At 37.5% G+C, this 22,512-nt stretch overlaps 3 protein-coding genes across 3 annotated transcripts in view; 2 read left to right on the top strand and 1 right to left on the bottom strand.

The window, feature by feature from the left end:
* The window catches only part of LOC120428565 (G-protein coupled receptor 52), a 103,087-nt gene extending 102,202 nt beyond the window's left edge, over positions 1 to 885 (bottom strand). The window contains exon 1 of the mRNA XM_052709283.1: positions 317 to 885. The gene's annotated coding sequence lies outside the window, so the exon portion shown is untranslated. The remainder of the gene's footprint in view (positions 1 to 316) is intronic.
* Positions 1 to 22,512, top strand: part of LOC120428564 (uncharacterized) — a 53,849-nt gene that overhangs the window by 23,885 nt on the left and 7,452 nt on the right. Inside the window, exons 2-7 of the mRNA XM_039593592.2 lie at positions 19,051 to 19,161; positions 19,439 to 19,539; positions 19,944 to 20,165; positions 20,227 to 20,318; positions 20,540 to 20,653; positions 20,723 to 21,005. Of these exons, the coding sequence (XP_039449526.1) occupies positions 19,051 to 19,161; positions 19,439 to 19,539; positions 19,944 to 20,165; positions 20,227 to 20,318; positions 20,540 to 20,653; positions 20,723 to 20,770 (688 nt within the window). The 3' untranslated portion in view covers positions 20,771 to 21,005. The remainder of the gene's footprint in view (positions 1 to 19,050; positions 19,162 to 19,438; positions 19,540 to 19,943; positions 20,166 to 20,226; positions 20,319 to 20,539; positions 20,654 to 20,722; positions 21,006 to 22,512) is intronic.
* LOC120428567 (uncharacterized) lies at positions 3,196 to 4,793 on the top strand. Its single transcript, XM_039593601.2, has 2 exons — positions 3,196 to 3,879; positions 3,938 to 4,793. The coding sequence occupies exon 2, from the start codon at positions 4,141 to 4,143 to the stop codon at positions 4,564 to 4,566; it is 426 nt and encodes a 141-aa protein (XP_039449535.1). The 5' UTR covers positions 3,196 to 3,879; positions 3,938 to 4,140; the 3' UTR covers positions 4,567 to 4,793.

The following is a 22,512-nucleotide window of genomic DNA, read 5'->3' as shown; positions in this document are numbered from 1 at the left end:
ATGAAAGGGGTCGTACCGTCCCTCCGTCACGAGTTATCAAAGAAACGGACCTCGGACTCGTGCTCAGGGGCAAAAGTTAGGACAAAGTTTTACGCAAATCGAAGAGGATAGGGGCAACTGCTGTGTGAGTTGGCGGAGAATGACTCTTTACCCTTTTCCCCAGATAACACCGGTATAACTTTAATGGTTTTTCAATATTTAATGCAGATTTTTGTTTTTTAGTTTGACTGTTTTATGTAACTATCATGTATTGTTCCATAATTCTCACTTAATTAAACCCCACAACCTCGAACAAACCACATTAAAGTGAACTTACCGCGTGTACTAACTCCACACCACCTCCAAGACAAATCGTTGACAGAAGGTGTAAGGAGTTTGTGCTCCGGTTCTGCTCAGCCGCAACTCCAACAACTCGCATTACAACTCAATAACACGTGTGCGTTCGCGCGCCAAAACACCCGCCACAAACTGCCCCGTCAAAACACACTCACGTCAATCGTCGCGGCCGTCTGATTCGCTCACTGATTTGCGATCGCCATAAATTTAATTCGAGAAAAATGTGAAATTATTTGCAAACACACACACACAAACTGTTTGTGGTGGCCTTCTGATTATTGGCAAATGAAAATAATTCCGCGGCCAATCTCGAAGGTGTCACGCCAAATTTAGAACACACTCATTGCTTGTTGCTTGTTCAAGTGAGGTTATTAACGCAGAGTTGATTTATTGTTTTTGTCACGTGAGACATTTCGATTCGGTTGGTGCTCCGCTGAGTTGGGTCCAGAAAAGCCATGTTGGATTCATTTGCATTTTCACGAAAATTGAGTTGAACATTTCTTTTATTCTTTCTGATGATACTGAAGATATTTTTAAGTAATTTATTTCAACTCAATTCTAATTCAAATCGGCACTCGCTCACAAAAGATGCTCCCTCACTGACTCATCACGCCGAAGGAATCGTCCTCTTCCAGCACGCCTAAATCCATCATCGAGGCAGATCTCTTCAGCGGCCATTTTCCAGCACCAGATCGTATCAATAAACCATCCATCGCACTTCACTTTTTTCCCATAAACTCAACGCGAACACTCAATCGCGAGAGAGTATTTCACGATCGTTGCTCCTCACTCACTCGAAAACTCAGCCAGGAAGAAGCCGTCAGATCTTGTTTTCACTTTTTATTTACGCGCTTGTTTCTCAGATTTCAAACCGTCGTCGCCCGAACCAATTGAGCTCGATTTTTATGTGTCGTTGGGAAGGGAAGCCGGTTCAAGCCGGAGCGTCGCTTCTTCGCCACATGATCAACCACAGCCAGCGCTTCATCACACGGATCGTAACGATAGTCTAATGGGGGTTTCATTAACATCGCACTCACTGCTGATGATCTTCAGGCCGTAAACACTGCCAAACAAACATCGAGAGCATAACATTTCTTTTCATTTGTTCAGTGAGTGAGCTGAGAACAGAGGGAAAAAATGTGACAAAAAGGGTGATCGTGCAGGGTGGTCTTCGAGGGAGATGTAATAAGATTTTCTTGAAAGAATATCCTCCATCTTGAGTTTAGGTGATCAGCTGAACAAAAGAAGTTTTTTTCCATTTTACCATAAAAATCAAATGAGATCTATTTAATAAGGGCAATTGATGGGAATAAGGAACTTTTAAAGGTGACGACTTCCATCATTGTCCCGATTTTTCGTTCGATGGTATTAATTTTCCTTCATTTACAATATTTCCACAAATCTCCTTCTACAACTTGTTTAAAATAGTGTCTAACACGTGTTGATACTTTTTAGTAACGTTTTTCCCATTTTTTGTACCGTTATGAGAATCATCATTAATCAATGATTACCGACCAGGAGATCAATGACTACTTCACTAAATATTATAGATTTTGAGACACATTTGATTTAAAACAAACATTACTTCAGCGCCTTCAATAAGAGTACAACCGGCATATTGATGCCTCTGTGCTCTCTTGTTCTAAACTCGTGGTTTTCCTATGTAGTTAGCATAAGAGAGCACAGTGGCATCGAAATGCTGATTTATTTCGAAAAAAATGAAGTTTTGTAAATAAAAAAAAGGTGATTATAATGCAATTTTGAATACAGTCCAGACTAGATTATATGATATCCTAGATGGTGGCCGAAATGGTGGTGATGAAATACTGAGAAAATGCCTTTTGTTAATTTTTAAGGCAATCAACCAATTTAATTTGAGTAGGGTCGTCGAATTCAAAGTCAGAAAATAAAAAAAATCGATATTTTTAATTCTATTATCCGAAGTTCTATACAAACCTTCGAATAATCGATTTTTGGTTAATCGAGTTTAGAATGCATACATAAAATATATTCAAGTTCATTTAACTATGGGTCATTCCAGGTCAACTGAGTACACTTTTGGACTCGACCTTCACCGATTTGGAACAAACTTGAAGGGAACGTTCATCTATCGATAGTTAACAGAAAGCTCAAGTTTGTTACTGATTGGACAATCCCTCTTTTTTTGGCACCTCCCTTTTTTGACGATTTCTAAAAAACTTTTTTTTTTCTTTTAATCATAACTTTGCAACTATTTGAGCAAAAGACTTTCTTCAGGTTGCATTTTATAGGATTTTGTCCAAGGAATTCGATAAAAAGTTAAATTTTAACTCGGTGAAATTCGTAGGTATCAAAAAAATGGCCGAAAAGGCTGCCGTTGTTTGCCCTTAATTTTTATCAATGATTTGTGTTGCTTCCTTAACCATTCCCGTTGATCGTCACTCGCTACCAGAAAATTGAACATTGTTCCAGTATTACTGCACCTACCTTCTCCAAATTTCATCTCCAGCATAATAGTGGTACTATTTATTATTTCCACTAACTTTTGTAGCGCTATTTGGCCTAATTTTCCTGTAAACTTCCTACAGATCACAGATCACAAAATTTGAGCATCGATGTTTTCTTCTTCATCGTTTTCAGCACTCTTCTTCGCACATATTTACCACTTTTATTTATCACTTAATATCGGCTTGATTATCCCACGGCTGAACTACATGTTGCATAAGACATCACTTGTTCATGACATCTTTGCACTAATTACAGTTTTGGCTCGAAAAAATGCGATTTTCTTCTCTAAACTGGCCAATATTTATTGCCGTCGAACTTTTCCAATCAAAACTGTCTTGGTATTCAACAGTGTACAGACACAAAAGCATATCATGGTGTGAGTATTGATAATTTGGTCATGTACTTTTGAAAAGGACGAATCTGCGCAAGCGCAAAACAGGCTTTTTTGGTGATATATTTAATGTTTTGCGTGTTCATAATTAATTTTAATAAATTTTATAAGGTTTACTATTTGTATAAATGTTTTTCCAAACAAAAAAGTGTGGTTTTATGACAAAAACATTTTATGAAGAGATTTTTATGACCTTTTCAAATATTACATCGAATACAGAGCAGCGGCAGCTGCTGCTGCCGTTGACACCGCGCAGCATTGATTTCAATTAAATAAGGTGTGACGATTTTTACTCTCCAAAACGGAACAAAAAGTTTACAACACATTAGAATTTTGTTACTTTATCTGTTCTTAATGTTGGATACAAATAACCCAACCTTATTTGTTGAGAAAATGGCAAGTTATAAATTTCCTTTAAAATTATCATGCGAAATTCCCCTCCCGCATTTACTTTATTTATGAGATAAAATTCTGTCATACCCTCACAATCCAAATACTTGGCTGGCTCTAGTGGTTTGACGTTTAGATTCTGTCGTTCAATTCTTCAAAATGCCTCGTGTAAACAAGCAACGTCGAGCTGTTTTTTTGCATGAAGGTTAGAAAAAATCGCGAAACAACTTATCAACCGGATCCAAATGCCAAAGAGGAGCTTATCAACATGTCAGGTAGGTTGTAATCATAATCGAAGTGATTTGTTTTTACGGTACTTTTTATTCCTCCCAGCCTGAATCTCGCAAGCGAGAATGCCTATTTCCCCTCCGCTCAAATGGCCAATTTGTTCCACAAGGTGACACCGGCTTTGGGAGTCGCAAGGGGATCTTCTGGCCTGCGTTCCGACGGACGGCGACCCATCGCACGACGTCGCAGATGCAGCTTCCGGCTCGGGACCCACAAACGTGAACGCATACTTTGTCCCCTGCGCTAAAATGGTGCCACCGGCTTCGGGAGTCGCAAGGGGACGTTCTGACCTGCGCTCCGACGAACGGCGAACCATCGCAGGGCATCGCAGATGCAGCTTCCGGCTCGGGACCCGCAAACGTGAACGCCACCGGTTTTGGGAGTCGCAAGCGGATCTTCTGACCTGCGTTCCGACGGACGGCGACCCATCGCACGACGTCGCAGATGCAGCTTCCGGCTCGGGACCCACAAACGTGAACGCATACTTTGTCCCCTGCGCTAAAATGGTGCCACCGGCTTCGGGAGTCGCAAGGGGACGTTCTGACCTGCGCTCCGACGAACGGCGAACCATCGCAGGGCATTGCAGATGCAGCTTCCGGCTCGAGACCCGCAACGTGAACGCCTACTTCGTCCCCTGCGCTAAAATGGTGCCACCGGCATTAAACGAAAACTAATTATACTCTCAAGGAGATTGATAACCAAAAAAATTTCTTCGATCAAAATATTTAAACAAAAATTGTTGTGTTCAAAAAAATGTTTAATGATAACTTGGAAATCAAAAAGTGTTTCTTGCAGCTTGCAATGTTTTAAATAAACACTGTTAAAAAATGTGTTATACCATGACGGGTTTTCTTACAAAAATTATCCTTTCGCAATCTTCCGGCCGTAAGTAAAAAAAAATATCGTATTTTTTGCATTTTTTGAAGTACTTTCGTAAACTTTATGATTTTGAACAGAGACTCATGAGACCCCAATACGGATCGAATAGGACCAAAACAGTATTTTTCGGTGTGATTTTTTACGCGTATTATCCGGGACCGGGTATAGGGGTAAGCGTGGTTGCCTCTCACCTAGTCGGCCTGGGTTCGATCCCTGAGATCCCGGTGGCATTTTTCGAGACGAGATTTTCCTGATCACGCCTTCCGTCGGACGGGGAAGTAAATGTAACCCCGGTCTAACCTAGAGGTTAGGTCGTTAGCTCAGCCCAGGTGTAGTCGTCTCCCTGGGTCCTGTCTCGGTGGAGACAACTAGTTTCGAGTAGGAATCTCGCAATCGAGAACGCCAAGGCAGTGCTTTAGCGCGAATAATTTATTTATTTTATTTTTATTCATCCGTCATTGTAAAATGTGTGCCGATATCTTCTTAACACTTAAATTGTTCAATTGAATTTTTGGAAGAACACTACTGGATGAATTCATCTTTTGGAAATGTTTACATTTATCATCAAACAAAACAAACAGAATTGTGTTTGATCTTAGTTTGTAAACATTGCCAGGATAGTGAGGCAGGCCAAGGATTGATACCTAAGAGCATGCAATGGCATTGACCTTGTTGCGTGCTCTTCGGTTGACGTCCACGTAAGGAACATCCTGGAAGGAGCGCAACTAACTACATCCGTAGTTCTGTTAGATCATCCGAATTATCTTGATCAGAACAGTATAGCTCTGGTTCCTTGCGAGTGTCCTATTTTCTTACCTCCACGTTGGCTTGGTTTTCATGATGACCTAGCTGGTGGCCTGTGGAAACGGATCGTAAACCTTTGACCACCGCGGGTCAGAGTCGAGACGGCTAAAAGAAAGGGGCGCGACAATGTGGGAAAGGGAAGTAATTTGTGATTGTAGACGGTATTGTTTTGATTCGCAGTATGTTGAGTCAACTGCTGTGGATGTACCTGAGCATCGCAGAACTGGGTTTCTCTTCTCTTCATTCTCAGCTACCACCTATCTCCTATTTTTATTTTGCTCTACTGATTCTCAATTCCTAAAAATATTCTTTTCCTTAATGTACTAGTAATATCAAGTCTATTTATCATTTGTCTAATCTTTTTTGATTTTATTGCGAATTTATTTATTTGAATAATTCTTTATCTGTCCTTTAAATTATCATTACTATAATCTAAGCTTGTTTTGTATCTCTATTTATTAACTATTGTCTAATTTTACATCTAATACATCTAGCTTCTCATTTTTATTCTTTAAAATACGCTCATCATTCTCTTACTATTGATACTTGATTTTTATAAAATAAATTCTTTTTAACTGTCTATTGTTTTCAATCTTCACCCTTTTTTTCAAACAAGTGAGGTTTGAGCCCTTACTCAATTTATGGAATGGTTAAAGGATTAACACAAATATTACTATTGTATTTTTGGTAAACTTTTATAACATGCTTAGGAACAAAAATTGTAACAAAACACCGCGACAAAAGAAATAGCAACAGATTAACACGACTCAACAATAGGGAAGATTTCAGGAGAAAACAATACACAGTAAATTACAATTAGTTTTTGAATTCAAACTAAAAATATAACAGTTTTTGCTTAAATGAAAGTTGATAGGCACACTATAAATGGTTAGGCGCTTATACTTACATCAAACCCTACGTAATGTACCACCCCCGGCCGAGTTAAAATGCGTAACCGGAAAAGAAGGTGTGCATGCCTGGCACGAACACTCAAAGCGTGTTCTAGCGTGCTGCTCGTACTGACTCAGAGCAAGGGTGAGATGTAGGTGTAAGGGCAGTGCGTGTTCGTCGGGAACCTGGTGCATGAGATCGGTCAAGGCCCGTTCTTACACTGAAAATTGCGAAATTGCGAATTGCGAATTGCCAGGATAGTGATGGTGTGTGTGACGGTTTTACCAACACAAACGTACTGCAAATGATTGATGATTAAAATGATGATTATGAAGAAGAAGAATAAGAAGAAGAAGCCCAAATATATTTTGATCCGATTTCACCTTAAATGCCCCCTAATATTATATTTTTACGTTTTAAGTATTAAAATTCAGTATTGACCTATTCTTTATATATATTTTTTTATTTTATCACCATCGTGTTCCCCGGACAATTTTACATAAAAAGCAATGCAAACCTCAAACTAAAATGAACTATTGGCGAGATACAACGATTTTAATGAAATTTTTTTGATTTTGCGCAGCACTCGGAAGTGTATCTATGACATTTTCCCGAAACCCATATTACCGAAGGGACATTTCCCCGAATGCCACTTCCCCGAAAAGACATTTTCCCTAATAGTCATTTGCCCCAATTCCATTTACCCGAATTTCCCGTTTTCCCTAATCGTCCACATCCCCGAATGCCATTTTCCCGAATGGGCCACAACCCCGAATGCCACTTAACCGATTAGTCATATCCCTGAATAGTCATTTCCCTGAACGCCATTTCCCCGAACGCGGTCAAGCGAAAATGCCCGGTGCGCGCGCTCTGGGGCACCGGGCATTTCCGCTTGACCGCGTTCGGGGAAAAAACATTTTAAAAGAAAAATTTTGATGGCAATTTTTATCACATCAAACTACATATAATATTTCTTGAAAGGTTCGTATTGGCCTTAAATCATCAACTTTCTTTTTGGCTCCAGAACAGACGTAGCATTTTAGTGGGAATGGGTTGTTTAAAGGTTTGTGACTATCCGTTCAAATACAATGACTATTGTTACAGACTTTTTTTTATATATTCTCAACATGAATACTTTTTTCTTATAGACCTGATAATAATAATAATGGTAATAATAATGCAATAGAAGGTTTGTTGTTTTTTACGATTCAAAAAACATACCGTGCGATTATTTGTCCGATTTTTGGGTTCTTGAATAAAATTCGAAAACAATACAAATTTTCTTGCAAATTTCTCAAAAACAACATCTAATTATGCAATGTTAATTGAAAAAAAAAATCTGATGTTTTACAACATTTAATCAACAGCTTACCCAAAAAGCTGTTCGGTGAAATTGAAAAAGAAAATAACTGTTAGTCATGGAAAAAGGCTTTAGCGAAAATGATGAATAGGGGATATGAATATTCGGGAAAATTAAAATTCAAATAAACTGCAATTGGCGTAAGTGTCACTTCGGGAAAATGGCATTCGGGGAAGTGGCCCATTAGGAGAAATGGCATTTGGGGATATAGCCGATTAGGGGAAATGATATTCGGGGAAATGACATTCGGGGATGTGGCTAATTAGGGGAAGTGGTTTTCGGGGATGTGGCCAATTAGGGGAAATGATTTTCTGGGAAATGGAATTCGGGGAAATGTTTTTCAGGGAAATGAGCTAGACTCATTGCATAATGCTTATTTATGTATTTTTTTTTATCAATGGAAGACTTTTAATTTTTTTTTCAAATTTTGAATATTGGGAACAAAAATATTTTCATATATTCATCGATATTTTGCAAATTTTTGATAATAGCATAACTGTAATGTTGTAGTAAGCATTTTGTGATACTCCACGCCTAAAAAATAAAATCAGGCTTGTAATTTGAAATTTCGTTTTCCTCCTTGACCTTGACCAGAGCCGAGGGACAAAAACCTTAATTGAAATTTGTACCAGCCTTATTATCAAATGGAGAACTATTAGGCTTTTCACAAATTTTGGTTTCTGAGACTACTTTCATGTGTTCATTGAAATTTTGTACAATAGCAATTCCAATTTTTTAAGGTACTTTTTTCTCGACCCTCTCCGATTTCAATGAAACTTTGTAGACATGTTATCCTACGCTTATGTAAGCTATTTTTGTGTATATGGAGCCAGTTTCACTCGATAATGACATTTGAGAAGGACGTGAGTGTTTTAAATATTTTTGTATTTCGTAATTTAAATATTGCTGTATCTCGAAGCCGTTGCATTGTATCAAAAAGTGGTCAAAGATAAACTTGTAGGAAATTTACCGGGCTTTCCGAAAAAAAATACACTGAAAGAAAAAAACACGCCACTTCAATGGGATTTTTTGATTTTTAAGTTTAAAAGTCAAATTTAAAGGTGAGCCCGTGATTTTTTTTTCGTTCAATTTTTTGTGAAAATAACCTAAGATGTAACAAAAAGACTCATGAAAAATACAGGATGGAGCAACTAACTTAAAAAAATACAAATATCATTTACTGAAACTGTTTTTTTGAAAAGGTGCCTAAACGTAAAAATTTTCAAAAATCGAATACGGGAATCGATTCTACAGACAATTTTACAAAAAAGTCCCCATATTGACCACTGTCCTAAATTTAATCTTTGTGAAGTTACAGCGGTTTTATAAATAATAATGTTGAGAAAAATGTTTTTTAATGGTTTTTGACAATTTATATATGACAGACTTGATTTTTCAGTCTCGTAAATATTTTTACCGGAAAGCTCGTCCAATTTCCCTGTTTTGCTTTTTTTGTGTTTTTAAATACGGCGGTTTCAAAAACACTTGAAAACAAAAAAAAATAAAATTTTGTTTATTGGACCTTTTCTAACAAAAATATAAATTTGAAGTTCCGAAAAGAAAAGTTAATCGCTATGGAATACGTTACTCTCATACAAATTTACTCTTATTTTGGTTTAACACAATAAACATTTTTAGGGAATGGAATTCTGGGAAATGGAACTCTGAAGAATGGAATAGGACCGTCAAACTAAGCCCACATTGATTGTACTAACAATCGATAACAACATTCGCCGCGGACCACCCTGCCTTCGGCTTCACAGTATTTTGTCTCCAATTGTTTAGATCTCTTTAAGTTGCATTAATTCGTTATAAATAGTCTCGTCCCGTCGCCAACGAGAATCTTCCACACGACGCTTCTTTTTGCAGTCTCTCCCTCTTCGTACACAATGTATAACAAGATTCTGCACAAAACGTTGCCTTCGTGCTATCTTGTCGCGTGTTTATTCTTTCGTAATACCTTTTTTAAGATTTATTCAATTTAGGCCCAGCTTACAAAATTCACTTGTGCAACTTGACACTCGTCATACATTTTTCCTTAACTTAAAGAGATTTGTGGCTTCTTGCGGCAAGACATCACGCCACTGACGACGGTTTCTCCCGAAAACGCATTCCAAACTGACACACTTTTCAGTCCCGCGACGAGTCCCAACGGTGCATCATCGCACAAATGTCAACAAATCTCACGTCACAGTCCCTTTTTTTCGCGCACGATTTAGCAAACAACGGGACGAGCAAATGACAACCGATCGCGGCTCGAGACGAGACGTGGCATAGGACCAAAACAGACTGAGCCGAGATCGTGGCGGCGGTCCCGATCAACATCCGCAGAACGGCCGAAGATGGCAGAAGAAACTGTCGCGTTTGCCGAAAATTGTCGGCGGCCTCTTCCGAATTGGTCACGAAAATTACGCGAAAAAAATGCTTGATAAACGCGCGCCGCTCGTCGAAATAGAGGGGGGGGAGGAAAAGTTGTGGGAATAGCAGCATGTTGTGCTTCTTCGTTGAGGTTTTCCAATTTTCCTATCACATCGTAGCGAGTGAAATTTGCAACCAAAAAAAAAGAAAAAAAAGGCGTAGCGATGATGATCGTGACGGTGAGATTGACTAGAGAGCTAAGCCGGGTGTGTTTTCTTGTTATCTAATTCAGGATTTCTGAACTGTACTTCTTAAATACATTTCAAAATTAATAACGCAACGAAGTTATTTTTTACACAAAAGAAGAGATTTTTTCTTCTCTTGTTCAATTTTTTTGTCTTTTTGTCTTTTTGTCTTTTTGTCTTTTTGTCTTTTTGTCTTTTTGTCTTTTTGTCTTTTTGTCTTTTTGTCTTGTTGTCTTTTTGTCTTTTTGTCTTTTTGTCTTTTTGTCTTTTTGTCTTTTTGTCTTTTTGTCTTTTTGTCTTTTTGTCTTTTTGTCTTTTTGTCTTTTTGTCTTTTTGTCTTTTTGTCTTTTTGTCTTTTTGTCTTTTTGTCTTTTTGTCTTTTTGTCTTTTTGTCTTTTTGTCTTTTTGTCTTTTTGTCTTTTTGTCTTTTTGTCTTTTTGTCTTTTTGTCTTTTTGTCTTTTTGTCTTTTTGTCTTTTTGTCTTTTTGTCTTTTTGTCTTTTTGTCTTTTTGTCTTTTTGTCTTTTTGTCTTTTTGTCTTTTTGTCTTTTTGTCTTTTTGTCTTTTTGTCTTTTTGTCTTTTTGTCTTTTTGTCTTTTTGTCTTTTTGTCTTTTTGTCTTTTTGTCTTTTTGTCTTTTTGTCTTTTTGTCTTTTTGTCTTTTTGTCTTTTTGTCTTTTTGTCTTTTTGTCTTTTTGTCTTTTTGTCTTTTTGTCTTTTTGTCTTTTTGTCTTTTTGTCTTTTTGTCTTTTTGTCTTTTTGTCTTTTTGTCTTTTTGTCTTTTTGTCTTTTTGTCTTTTTGTCTTTTTGTCTTTTTGTCTTTTTGTCTTTTTGACTTTTTGTCTTTTTGTCTTTTTGTCTTTTGTCTTTTTGTCTTTTTGTCTTTTTGTCTTTTTGTCTTTTTGTCTTTTTGTCTTTTTGTCTTTTTGTCTTTTTGTCTTTTTGTCTTTTTGTCTTTTTGTCTTTTTGTCTTTTTGTCTTTTTGTCTTTTTGTCTTTTTGTCTTTTTGTCTTTTTGTCTTTTTGTCTTTTTGTCTTTTTGTCTTTTTGTCTTTTTGTCTTTTTGTCTTTTTGTCTTTTTGTCTTTTTGTCTTTTTGTCTTTTTGTCTTTTTGTCTTTTTGTCTTTTTGTCTTTTTGTCTTTTTGTCTTTTTGTCTTTTTGTCTTTTTGTCTTTTTGTCTTTTTGTCTTTTTGTCTTTTTGTCTTTTTGTCTTTTTGTCTTTTTGTCTTTTTGTCTTTTTGTCTTTTTGTCTTTTTGTCTTTTTGTCTTTTTGTCTTTTTGTCTTTTTGTCTTTTTGTCTTTTTGTCTTTTTGTCTTTTTGTCTTTTTGTCTTTTTGTCTTTTTGTCTTTTTGTCTTTTTGTCTTTTTGTCTTTTTGTCTTTTTGTCTTTTTGTCTTTTTGTCTTTTTGTCTTTTTGTCTTTTTGTCTTTTTGTCTTTTTGTCTTTTTGTCTTTTTGTCTTTTTGTCTTTTTGTCTTTTTGTCTTTTTGTCTTTTTGTCTTTTTGTCTTTTTGTTTCTTGTTTCTTGTTTCTTGTTTCTTGTTTCTTGTTTCTTGTTTCTTGTTTCTTGTTTGATGTAATGATTGCTTGACAAAATTATCGGCTAATGCCTCTAAGATTACACAATTTCTTCTTCTTTCAACGGTTTCTATCCAACCCGATAATGTCAACCAAATTCGCAAATAAAAAAACAGTCGTCTTCGAGCGAGATAGAAAATAAATAAAACATCATCCTGGGCAGAAACATCGCGTTAAACATTTTCGATCAGACCTAATTTCTTATTCGTCTTATTCGATATTTTCGTTTCCACTTCTCGTCGAATGCCGGCCAAAAATTCACTGCTTCATGTTTGCCCTTCCGTCAACCGGAAGGAAGAGCGAAAGCAGAGAGCGGGCAAGTTGAACAAGCGTCAGTTTTGTGATCAATTCAACTAAAGTGACAACTTAAGAATTACTGTGAACAATTTGAAAAACTACAATTCAATCACTTTTTTTACTTATTTTTTATTTACTGCTCAACAGAATTTGTAAAATTGTAAAAATGGTTCAAACCATCCTGATTTTGCTATTCTTACCAAATATCCCATTAAACCTCAACTCTCAATAAATCTAAAATAAGTACCCCATCTGATGAGACGGAAAGGTCGATTGCCTCTTCTAACCCTTCTTGCTCAGCGCGTCATGTCTGTTCCGCCATATTATGAGAATTGATTCACACTCGTAAAGTCGCCGTTTTCAATGCCAAATTTTGAGCATCACCAAAACACACACACACACAAATCTGGGGGGCTAAAAATAAACATTGTCAATTTAGATATATCGCTTGGTGTTAATTTTTGGGTGCAAAAACGTCCGCAAATAAACGCCAGATCTTTGGAGCGGGATCGCTATGAGAAAGTCATGTTATGCTTTTAGGGTGAGAAGTGAGATGAAACAGTTTTCACGGAAATGACCAATTGGGTGCGACACGGTTGGTTCTTCCTGGGTCCGGAAGTTGGCCACGCGATTCGTCTGGTTGGAGCGGAGCTTGTAATTACATGTGTAGAATCTAAATTAGCGCACCACATTACGTCAGATTTGTGTGTCATGATAAATGACACCTCGTTATAGGGCGAAACAGGTAGATTTGATCAGGGAGGAAATGAGGTGTGCGATAATTGAGACGTTTTTCGCGAGATGTGACCGTTTTAGATTCGAGTAGGTATCGATGAGCCCAAAAAGTTTTTATTTTTTATTTAATAATGTCCAATATCTATATTATTAAAACTGTCGATGCAAACATTGGATTAGTTTTCAAAAAGACGTACGAGCCAATGGTAAACAAACCCTATTTTGCCTCGGTATTCGACCTACTTACGAAAAACCAATTTCAAAAATGTTTAAGATTGTTCATATACACGTCTTTCAAATGCTCCAAACTAAAAATCAATGAAATTTTGTTACAATTTGGAGCAAAATTAATATTAGTGTTGGGGGTCACGGTGGCTCTTACGGCTTTTTGAAAACTCACCCGAGAATATAGTTCGGGGTTTTTTCGGCATGGAATAAAATTTGAAAGCAAAGCAATCTGTAGAATTATGATAAAGTGCAGGTATGAGGGATACCGAGTAAAGTTTGAAGTTCTAGTAATTACGGTCAATTGTTTAAATTAGAAGGCAACGCAATTAAGTAGCCATTACCTGTAACAATTTTCCCTCGATTTTTTTGCTTCAACTTGTCAGAAATCAGCTGAATCATCAACAATAACACATTGATGTAATTATTTCAATTCGTGGCTGTTGTGATATCTTGACGCACGTGCATTGGACCAAATTGAGTTAAGAACGCCATTTTGTGAAGCTCACAAAGCCTCACCTTTTGACCTTCACAAATCCCCAAAATTCGATTTCAATTCTGAGATATTCAATAAAAACAACAATAAAACTTTGTACATTGTTGTCACCATTCATATGAAAGAAGTTTCAATCTTGTCGTGCCGCCTTGACACACCCTGGAAATTGCTGTAAATGCGACAACTGGCCAAAGTAATTTCAGGTCAGAACGCGTTTGACACACGTACATGCCCGACTACCTTAAACATTTGTAATTATAAATCAGGACTCCGGCAACTAAATTCAACCAAACCTCAGGACAATGCAAAAATGGCAAACCAAACAAAAATGTTTGTAATTGTATACACTGCGCGCACTATCAAACATAAAAACGCGTTTTTCTCGAAATGTCAAAAAGCAACGTGCGACAAGATAGCACAGCGTCGATTTGTTATAATTAAGCTCAACTAATTCGCTTCATTTACATCATAAATAATAAAAAGCATGATATCGACAAATTTTAAGATTCTTCAAGCTCAACCAATCAATCGAAGCCCACGGAATAATCCGCCATTATTGCCATAAGCCTAAACCCATGCCCATTCCTTCAATCAATGTCCACTTAACAACTCCCCCCTCAAACGCAAAGAAATGCACCAAACAAAACCATCACCAGGGTGCAATAAAATCCGTCTCGTTAAATGTACCCTATCCTGAAGTGCAATTGTGCGCATATTTATGAATGCAGCGCCAGAAGCCCTAAGAAAGCACCAAGCCACTGCGCTGCTGCTTGACAAATGGGCACTACAATGGCAATTTGTTTTGCTACGAGACGTACGAGTTTATGATTGCTCACACAATTGTCTGACGGTAGTGGACAGCAATACTATTTTTTATGGCGACTTTACGCGGGCATTATGCAAATCACACACCTCATTCAGGATCAACTGACAAACGTGACCCTGCTGCATTGGATTTAAAGTTTTTTTCTGGACCAGAATTGATTTTTTTTCTCAGGAACAATAAAGCACTCGAGCTTGAGTTATACTGTAAAACAATGGTGATTACACCCAAAGTAAAAGAACGAGGGGATAGTCCTCCCGAAAAGAAACGTGAGTAAAGTACTATTTTGCGAGAGTATAGTCCTCTCGCGTGTTCATTCGTTCATAAAATCAGTTCATCCTATTGAGTGGCTTATATGGACAAATGACCGCCACTTAGTCACCGAACCATGGTGGCCCATACGGCAAAGGCACGGTTCAATAAGCCGAAGGTCTTGGGTTCGAGTCTCGGTACCGGTACTTTTTTTTTTTTGATAGATGAACTTTTTTGGGAAATGAACCCATGAGTAAAGTACCCTCGGTAATTTGGGGATTTATCCTCTCCGTCCGCACACAGTACCATTTTACTACCGAACCGTGCTCTTTATCCTCTCGTATGCCGATGCCCAGTTTTGGGTGTAGTACTCGATCAACAATATATTTTTAGAGTGTTGAGGTTGTATATAAAATAAACAAAAATATCTCGCAAAAAAATAATTAGATAACAAAGTGACTTCAACCTACAGTTAGTAGCGCCAGCCTAATCCAATAGTTGGACACACTTCATTATTTGCATTTGAATGATCGGTGGTCCATTTGACGGATTGCGATGGCTTGGTTATAACTTTATGCGTCGTGCACAGACCAGGTGACCATTTGGTGACTTATTTGGTCAGTCACGTCTGCGTTTTGTGTCTGGTGACTATACCAGGAACTTGAAGTTAGTATTAAAACACCGATCCAATGTTGACCTTCCCAGCAAGTAAGATTAACTGCCTCCCGGAAATGCAACTGGGCGCACTTTGGCATGTTTGGCTTTGCTTTTCCTGACTGCTGGAGTGAAGTTCTCTAGAAAATTTAACTTGTTTTTTTTTTTAATTTATTCTATACAAATTCAGTACGAAAATATTCTTCTTTATATTTTCGTACTGAATTTATATAGAATAAATTTGGAAAATAGCTTTACAAAGAAATCAAAATGTTCTCTTCTATTGTAGACTAACATTTTAAAAAGGCCAAACATTCAATATCATGCCCTTTTAAATTCATAGTTCAAAAACTTTAATTATATTTTTTTTCGAAAAGATCGAAAAAATTCACTGGTGTTTCCTGTTTTAAAACTGAATATCGGACCATTAGCTGCTGAGCTATCGACATTAGAAAATGGTGAGTTGTTTGGGTGAGACTTAGAAAACTTAAATTTTCCTTTTTCTTTTTTTCAAACCGCTGTATCTCAGCAACCAGAGGTCCAATCTTAGACAATTTTATAGCAAATTTTCTGAACTTTTCAAACAAAAATATTAAGAAATGGTCTTTGTGGTCACTATTTTTAAAAATCGAAAAACTGCAAATATTTCGATAAAATCAAAATATTGGTGGCTATATCTAGAAAACAGAGTCCTTTATAAAAACATCTGTAAAGTATTTTTTGATTGCAAATTCAATTTTACATAAAAAAAAGTTATTTTTTTTGCATGAGATTTCGATTTTTCACTTAAAAATCACTATTTTTTCAAAAATTCATAATTCGGCGGCTGATTTTTTGACCATACTTCTCAATTGCTGAAAAGTTGCGAGTTTTTGTCCCCTAAAACATATAAAAAAAATCTCGCAATCAAAAAATACATATTTTGGGAATTTGAGTTTTTGTAAAAAAAAAGTTTATTAAATATCTGCAACTTTTTTCCGTGTCCTTTTTTCTCAATGGTCCTCAACAATACCTACAACTTTGCCGAAGACACCAAATTGATCCTAAAATTCGCTCCAAAGTTAGAGCTGTTTGAATATTTACGTTACATTTTTGTATGGACAGCTGCCAAAATTGTATGGAGACTTGTATGGGAGATCCAATGGCACAAAATAGCTTCTTTGGTCATAGGGAAGGCCCCCACAAAGTTTAGGCCAAATAAAAAAAATACAATAAAATCCATTTTCGGTTTTGGTACAGAAATTCTCCTATTTGAAAAAAGAACACAAATTAACATTAACAATGTTTTTGAATAGCCGTCCCGGGCCGGATGAAATGGGTTAAGGGGCCGAATCCAGCCCGCGGGCCGGACGTTGAGCAGGCCCGTAATTTTTGCAGTTAAAAACATCGTTACACCTTTTTTTTGCGCGTGTAAAATTCGCCCAAAATTTTGCGGTGGCTAGCGCGACAAATATACTTTGAACAAAGTTTTTGATCGTAGAAATCACAGATTTATTTGTGTAAATTGGGCAAGCGTCGGGCGTGTTAAGAGAATTGGAAAACCCATTTTGACTATATTGACTATATTGACTATATGCTAATAAGTACAAATTTTCAATACTTTTTGCCTTTCTTACAAAAGAAAGGTTTAAGGTTTGCTTTTGGAAAAAACGCTTTTTTCAGAAATCTTAAAAAAATCGTGCACGGCGAGGATTCGTCCCAGGAAAAAATCCTATTACTAAATTAAAGGTTTAAATGTGCTCTTTCGATTGAATTTTGGCCCGAAACCCGGAACTCAAAGTCTGATTTTTGAGAGCTCTTTTTCTGAAATACATGAGCGATGTCTGTATCCGCTCTTAAAAATTTGTGGCTTCCATCACTGGAAAACCGCTCGTAAAACCCACAATTTTTAAAAGTCAGATCTGTAGCCGTGGGGTCGGAGACGAACATTTTATTTTTCGATTCACAATTTTCGACCAGTAAATGTGGTCAAAGCCATTTTTAGAGGTATTTTTTGGACTATTTTACAGATAACACTATCAAATTTAAAGAATTCAGTTTCAAACAAAAAGCCATTCAAAAACATGCGCCATAAACTGTTTGGGCTCAAAATTTGAAGCTTTTCCAAAATGTATTTCCAGAGATATAGCGATTTTAGTGTTTTTCGTCTTATTTTTACCCTATTTTTTCCTATTACATTTTTGGATTTATACAAAATCAAATACTGAACATCAAATTCAAAGTCCCAGCCCATTCTCGATCGAAAGTTCGACAAGTCGTCAAGTCGAAGCTTCAACGCCAGCGCTTCAACGCCAGCGCTTTTACGCTTGTGCGTTTTACGCTGTGCGTGAAAGTGTTCTTTCTGGCTTCTCATAATTGATTGGCCAAGTGCAATAGCGATACATATTTTTTTAAGTTAATCATAGACTAACATTATAGACTGAGTACCCTTTATTATTTTTTCTAATAATGTCTTTCCAATATGTTTTTCTTAATTAAATTTAAATGTCTTGCGACAAATAATGTACTTATGAAATTTAAAAAAAATGGCATTTGAGGTTTAGCCTAAAAAGATTCGAAGCTTTAGGTAAAATTCTCAATGCATGATATCATTATGTTTCTGAAAAATTAATTGCACCAATATATTTCTCGGAGTTTCATCATTTTGTAAGAAAGGCTCTATTTCACCTCTGGTGATATAAAATCGGGTTTTTGAAACAGCATTAAACAATTGATCTGTTCCATCCATTGACCGCTTTAAAAAGCTTTCTTTATGTTACAGCAAAACAGTATAAAGATAACTTTCTCTTTTTGGCATTGAAAGTCGAGAAGTAACTCAAAAATTCGATTCTATGTTGGTTATTTAGAGAAAACTAAAATTTTCCTGACTGTATGTTACAAAAAAATCTTTTTTTGCGTTACGTAATAAAAGAACGCTCCATTGTAAACGATGCATTCCTAAGCAACCTGACCTATAAATTATCACAACCACATGGCGATATCAATAATTTGCTAAAATCACCGTCTCCAAGCGAAGCTATAACTTGAAAACGGTGCACGATATCGAGATTTATGTAAAATGTTCGATTCGGACGATAAATGCTATGAATATTTTTTTGTTATTTAGATTAGAATAAAACAATTGTCCACAGAAAGGAGGTGGAGAGGTTGCCTTGAAATGTATAAAAAAAAATACGATAAATTGATGGCCCATAGAATTCAGTGGTCTTAAAAACTTTTTGTTTTATGTGGTTCTAAATCTGCCAATTTTTCTAATATTTTTGAAATTCGCTGTACCGTAATCTGGGGTGAATCGGGACTACAGTCTGAATAGGGACAGCAGTGTTCTAACCGAAACCAACCAGAAAAATCAAAATATTGTGCTCCAACATGGTAAAAACTGCTGTCCCAATTCGCCCCATGTGTCCCGATTGACCCCAGTTTACGGTACTCAGTTTTCGTTTTTCAGAGAACTGCCCAACTCCGCTGCCTGATCGTCCCTGTTGACCACTTAATACAGTGCACAGTGTGTATTTTTAGATTCCACAGACTAATCCGCAACAATTGACCGCTTTTCAATTCCAGCAAGAACGTGTGCACCGAGAAGCGGACCGTCCATGTGCCCGTCTACCGAAAATCAACCGTGAAACACTTTGTGCAACCATGCCCGGACCAAAAGCTGTGCACCGGAGTAAGGTACGTCCACAATGTACTTTTTTTGAAACTTTGGTCCCAATTAAATTTTCGAGTTGAATCCAAATCATTTGGAAATTTCGTGATTTATGGACGACCCCCTCCAAATTTGCAAACTGTCCATCAAACTGAACCCTTGCGAGATCAATCAAGATTAATCGGAGAGTTTTTTTGGGGAGTTGCAGTTCGCAGTTGGACTTGCATCATGTTTTGTTCTCATTTTCGGACGTGTGGCCTCCAAAAACTAAAACCAAATCCATAACAAATTTCACGTTGACAGGACCAACTACGAGCCCACCTACCAACCGATGAAGCGCGAGGTGTACGTGTGCTGTGCCGGCTGGGAAACCGAAACGACCATCGCGGACGGATGTCTGAAACGTGAGTTGAGGGGAAGGGTATAAATTAGTTTTAGTTTCAGGATTTAGAGATTCGAAATGGGTATCAAATCGATTTAAGAATATATAGGATACAGAAGAAAAAAAGACAAAAAGACAAAAAGACAAAAAGACAAAAAGACAAAAAGACAAAAAGACAAAAAGACAAAAAGACAAAAAGACAAAAAGACAAAAAGACAAAAAGACAAAAAGACAAAAAGACAAAAAGACAAAAAGACAAAAAGACAAAAAGACAAAAAGACAAAAAGACAAAAAGACAAAAAGACAGAAAGACAGAAAGACAAAAAGACAAAAAGACAAAAAGACAAAAAGACAAAAAGACAGAAAACCAAATACTATTTTTGTTTTAGAATATTTTTTAATTCAAACTTTCTTTCCATTTCATAGCCACTTGCCGCTCATCCTGCCGCAACGGTGGCCGCTGCACGGCCCCCGACACGTGCACCTGCCCGGCCGGATTCACCGGGCCGCAGTGCGCCGAGGACATCAACGAGTGCAAACGGCACAAACCGTGCGACCAGACGTGCTACAACACGGAAGGATCGTACTATTGCACCTGCCGCGAGGGCTTCCAACTTCAGTCGGACCGACAAAGCTGCAAAAGAATGGGTATGGTTTTGCTTTGTTTTTTCGAAGAATTTGGATTTTTAGGTCAAAATTTTCCTCACAGATGAATCGAACGATGTCGCCAGCGAGGCCCGGGACATGGAGAACGACGTGGATTACGATAGTCTGGACACGCGGTTAACGAAACTGGAAAAGGTAGGCATTAGCCTCGTTTTTTGCTTCTTTCGCTAGGGCAGTGGTTCTCATCTTTAAAATAACAGTTGCTTACAAAAGAGAAGTTTGAGAACCCCTGCCCTGGAGACCTTTCCACAGAAATACTCTGAGGATCACTTTACCTGCCATGCAAATTAGCAAAGTAGTGTAATTTGGTGTGATTATTCCTTCTTTTGCTTTTCCTGCTTTTTTCTTCTCAAAAGATAATTCTCAGCGAAGATCGCGGCCGATCGCAATCGGAGACCCACGAGCTCAGCAAGAAGGTCCAGTACGCGCTGGATGCGGTTTCGTCGCTTCGATCGCAAGTCTCCCGACTGGTAAGTCGCCTTAAAACTTGAGTTTAAGCCAAGTATCTCTCACGATGTTTTGTCTCTCCCTCCCCCTAGACGCAAAGGCTATTTCCTGTGGTGGACTACGGGAATCGAATCAACTGATCAGCGTGCTGCCAATGAATGAGAGGATTATAATAATGATAATGATGATGAGAATGAGGATGAGAATGGCGGTGAATAGCGAAGCGATTTTGGAGAGTGTAATTGGTGCGAGCGCGGTCGACGATCGGCTGAGGATCGTGAATATCAACACACTCTCTTTTTCTTCGTGGCTGACTGGAGTAGGATGTATTTATTGTAATTGTTTTAAAAAAGGCAGTCGTTTTAACTTTGTAAGGTGAGTATGAGGCGTGATGAATCAGAGCACCCGAAATTGTAAATAACATACAATCAGATAAAACCCTCTCTCAGAACGGGTTTCGATCTAAAAAATCTATTAAAATTTTAAAAATAATGAGTGACTTTGCCCAAGTTTAAAAAGAAGTAAATTTTTACTATGTTTAGAAAGTTTACCTAAATTTGAGGAGAGAGTGGCAACACTGCCCGGTTCTGTTTGGTGTTTTTTTCGGTCCGTACATTTTCGCGTTTTATGTTTGTTTTGACCGTCTGTCAGTTTCGATTCATTGTTAACGGCCGAGCTAAAGTGCCAGGTTACCGCGAACAATATAATTTTAAACGTTTTTAAGTGATGTCGTGGAAAAAATCGATTTAGAATTTAAGATTCAAGCATAGAGCTTTATGACGTTTCGCGTACGCACACTAGCGCACCATCTGATTTTGCTGGCCGGACAAAATTTAACCTCAATCTTTTTTGTGTACGTACACGCAATACATGCGCACGTAGAAACCTCTATTGTTTTGATTTTTGCGCTCTAGTTGGCCTGCCGGAAAGTGAGTGCGGCATTCATTGGCCTGCAGAAAAGTGCTGAGGGCTTACTTCGAGTACACGTCATTCCCGCAGGGATTGGTTTTCTTTAGTTTGATAGGAGAGACAATCCAATTCTCGTTAATTGGAAAAATGTGAACTGTGAATTTGTTGTAGTAGATAAAGAAGGAAAAGAAAATGTGAAGAATGTGTCAAGTTTAGTTGTTGCTGGTGTGCGGGCGTGTTTTTCTTTCGATCCGTCACGTATTTTTGATTTTTTTTCGTTTTTTGGAAAACTTTTCTGAAAAAGTTCAACTTAAGTGCATAAGAAAAAGTTGTTAGAAAAACTTTGGAACAAAAACTACAAGTGATAGTGTATTAAGCAAAGGGGAAGCAATCCGAGATGGAGCTCATTCCGGAGGAAATCAGGGCCAGGCAGAAGCTGGAAACCAGTTCGAGGCAACGGCGGCAGTCGTGACTGCGGTGGACCAGCTGGCGGTCACATCCGGCAGCCCAGGAGATGCGGTCAAATTTGGTGAGAGCGTTCTTATTTTTTTTATTTTCATTATTTTATTACTGCATTTTTAATTTCATAAAATTTGCCAACCAAAGCCTACTACTTCATTCGTCGGTGAAGTATCCCATCAATCCTTTTCCCCTTCCAAATCCGGATATCTTGGAGGTCGTCTAAGTTCTTAGGCATCTCTATAGGGTATCCAATCATCAAATCCCTCCCCCACTTCCCCCGTTGATCGTGAGGAGTCGACCAAAAGGAAAAATGAATGGTAATGTGTCATTCGGCACATTCCTGACGCATTTATTTTCCTTATCGGCGCCAACCTAGCTTTTGCGAGCTTTTTGCTCGGCTAGAGTACGGTCAACCAAGCTAAGCTAAGCTAAGTTTAGAAAGTTTACCTAAATTTATAGGAAAAATAACAAAACTTTAATATTATATTTTTTTCCGAGGAATCCGATAAAA

This window comes from Culex pipiens, chromosome 3, assembly GCF_016801865.2.
Source record: "Culex pipiens pallens isolate TS chromosome 3, TS_CPP_V2, whole genome shotgun sequence".
NCBI lineage: Eukaryota > Metazoa > Arthropoda > Insecta > Diptera > Culicidae > Culex > Culex pipiens.
This window is presented reverse-complemented; position numbering and strand designations above follow the sequence as displayed.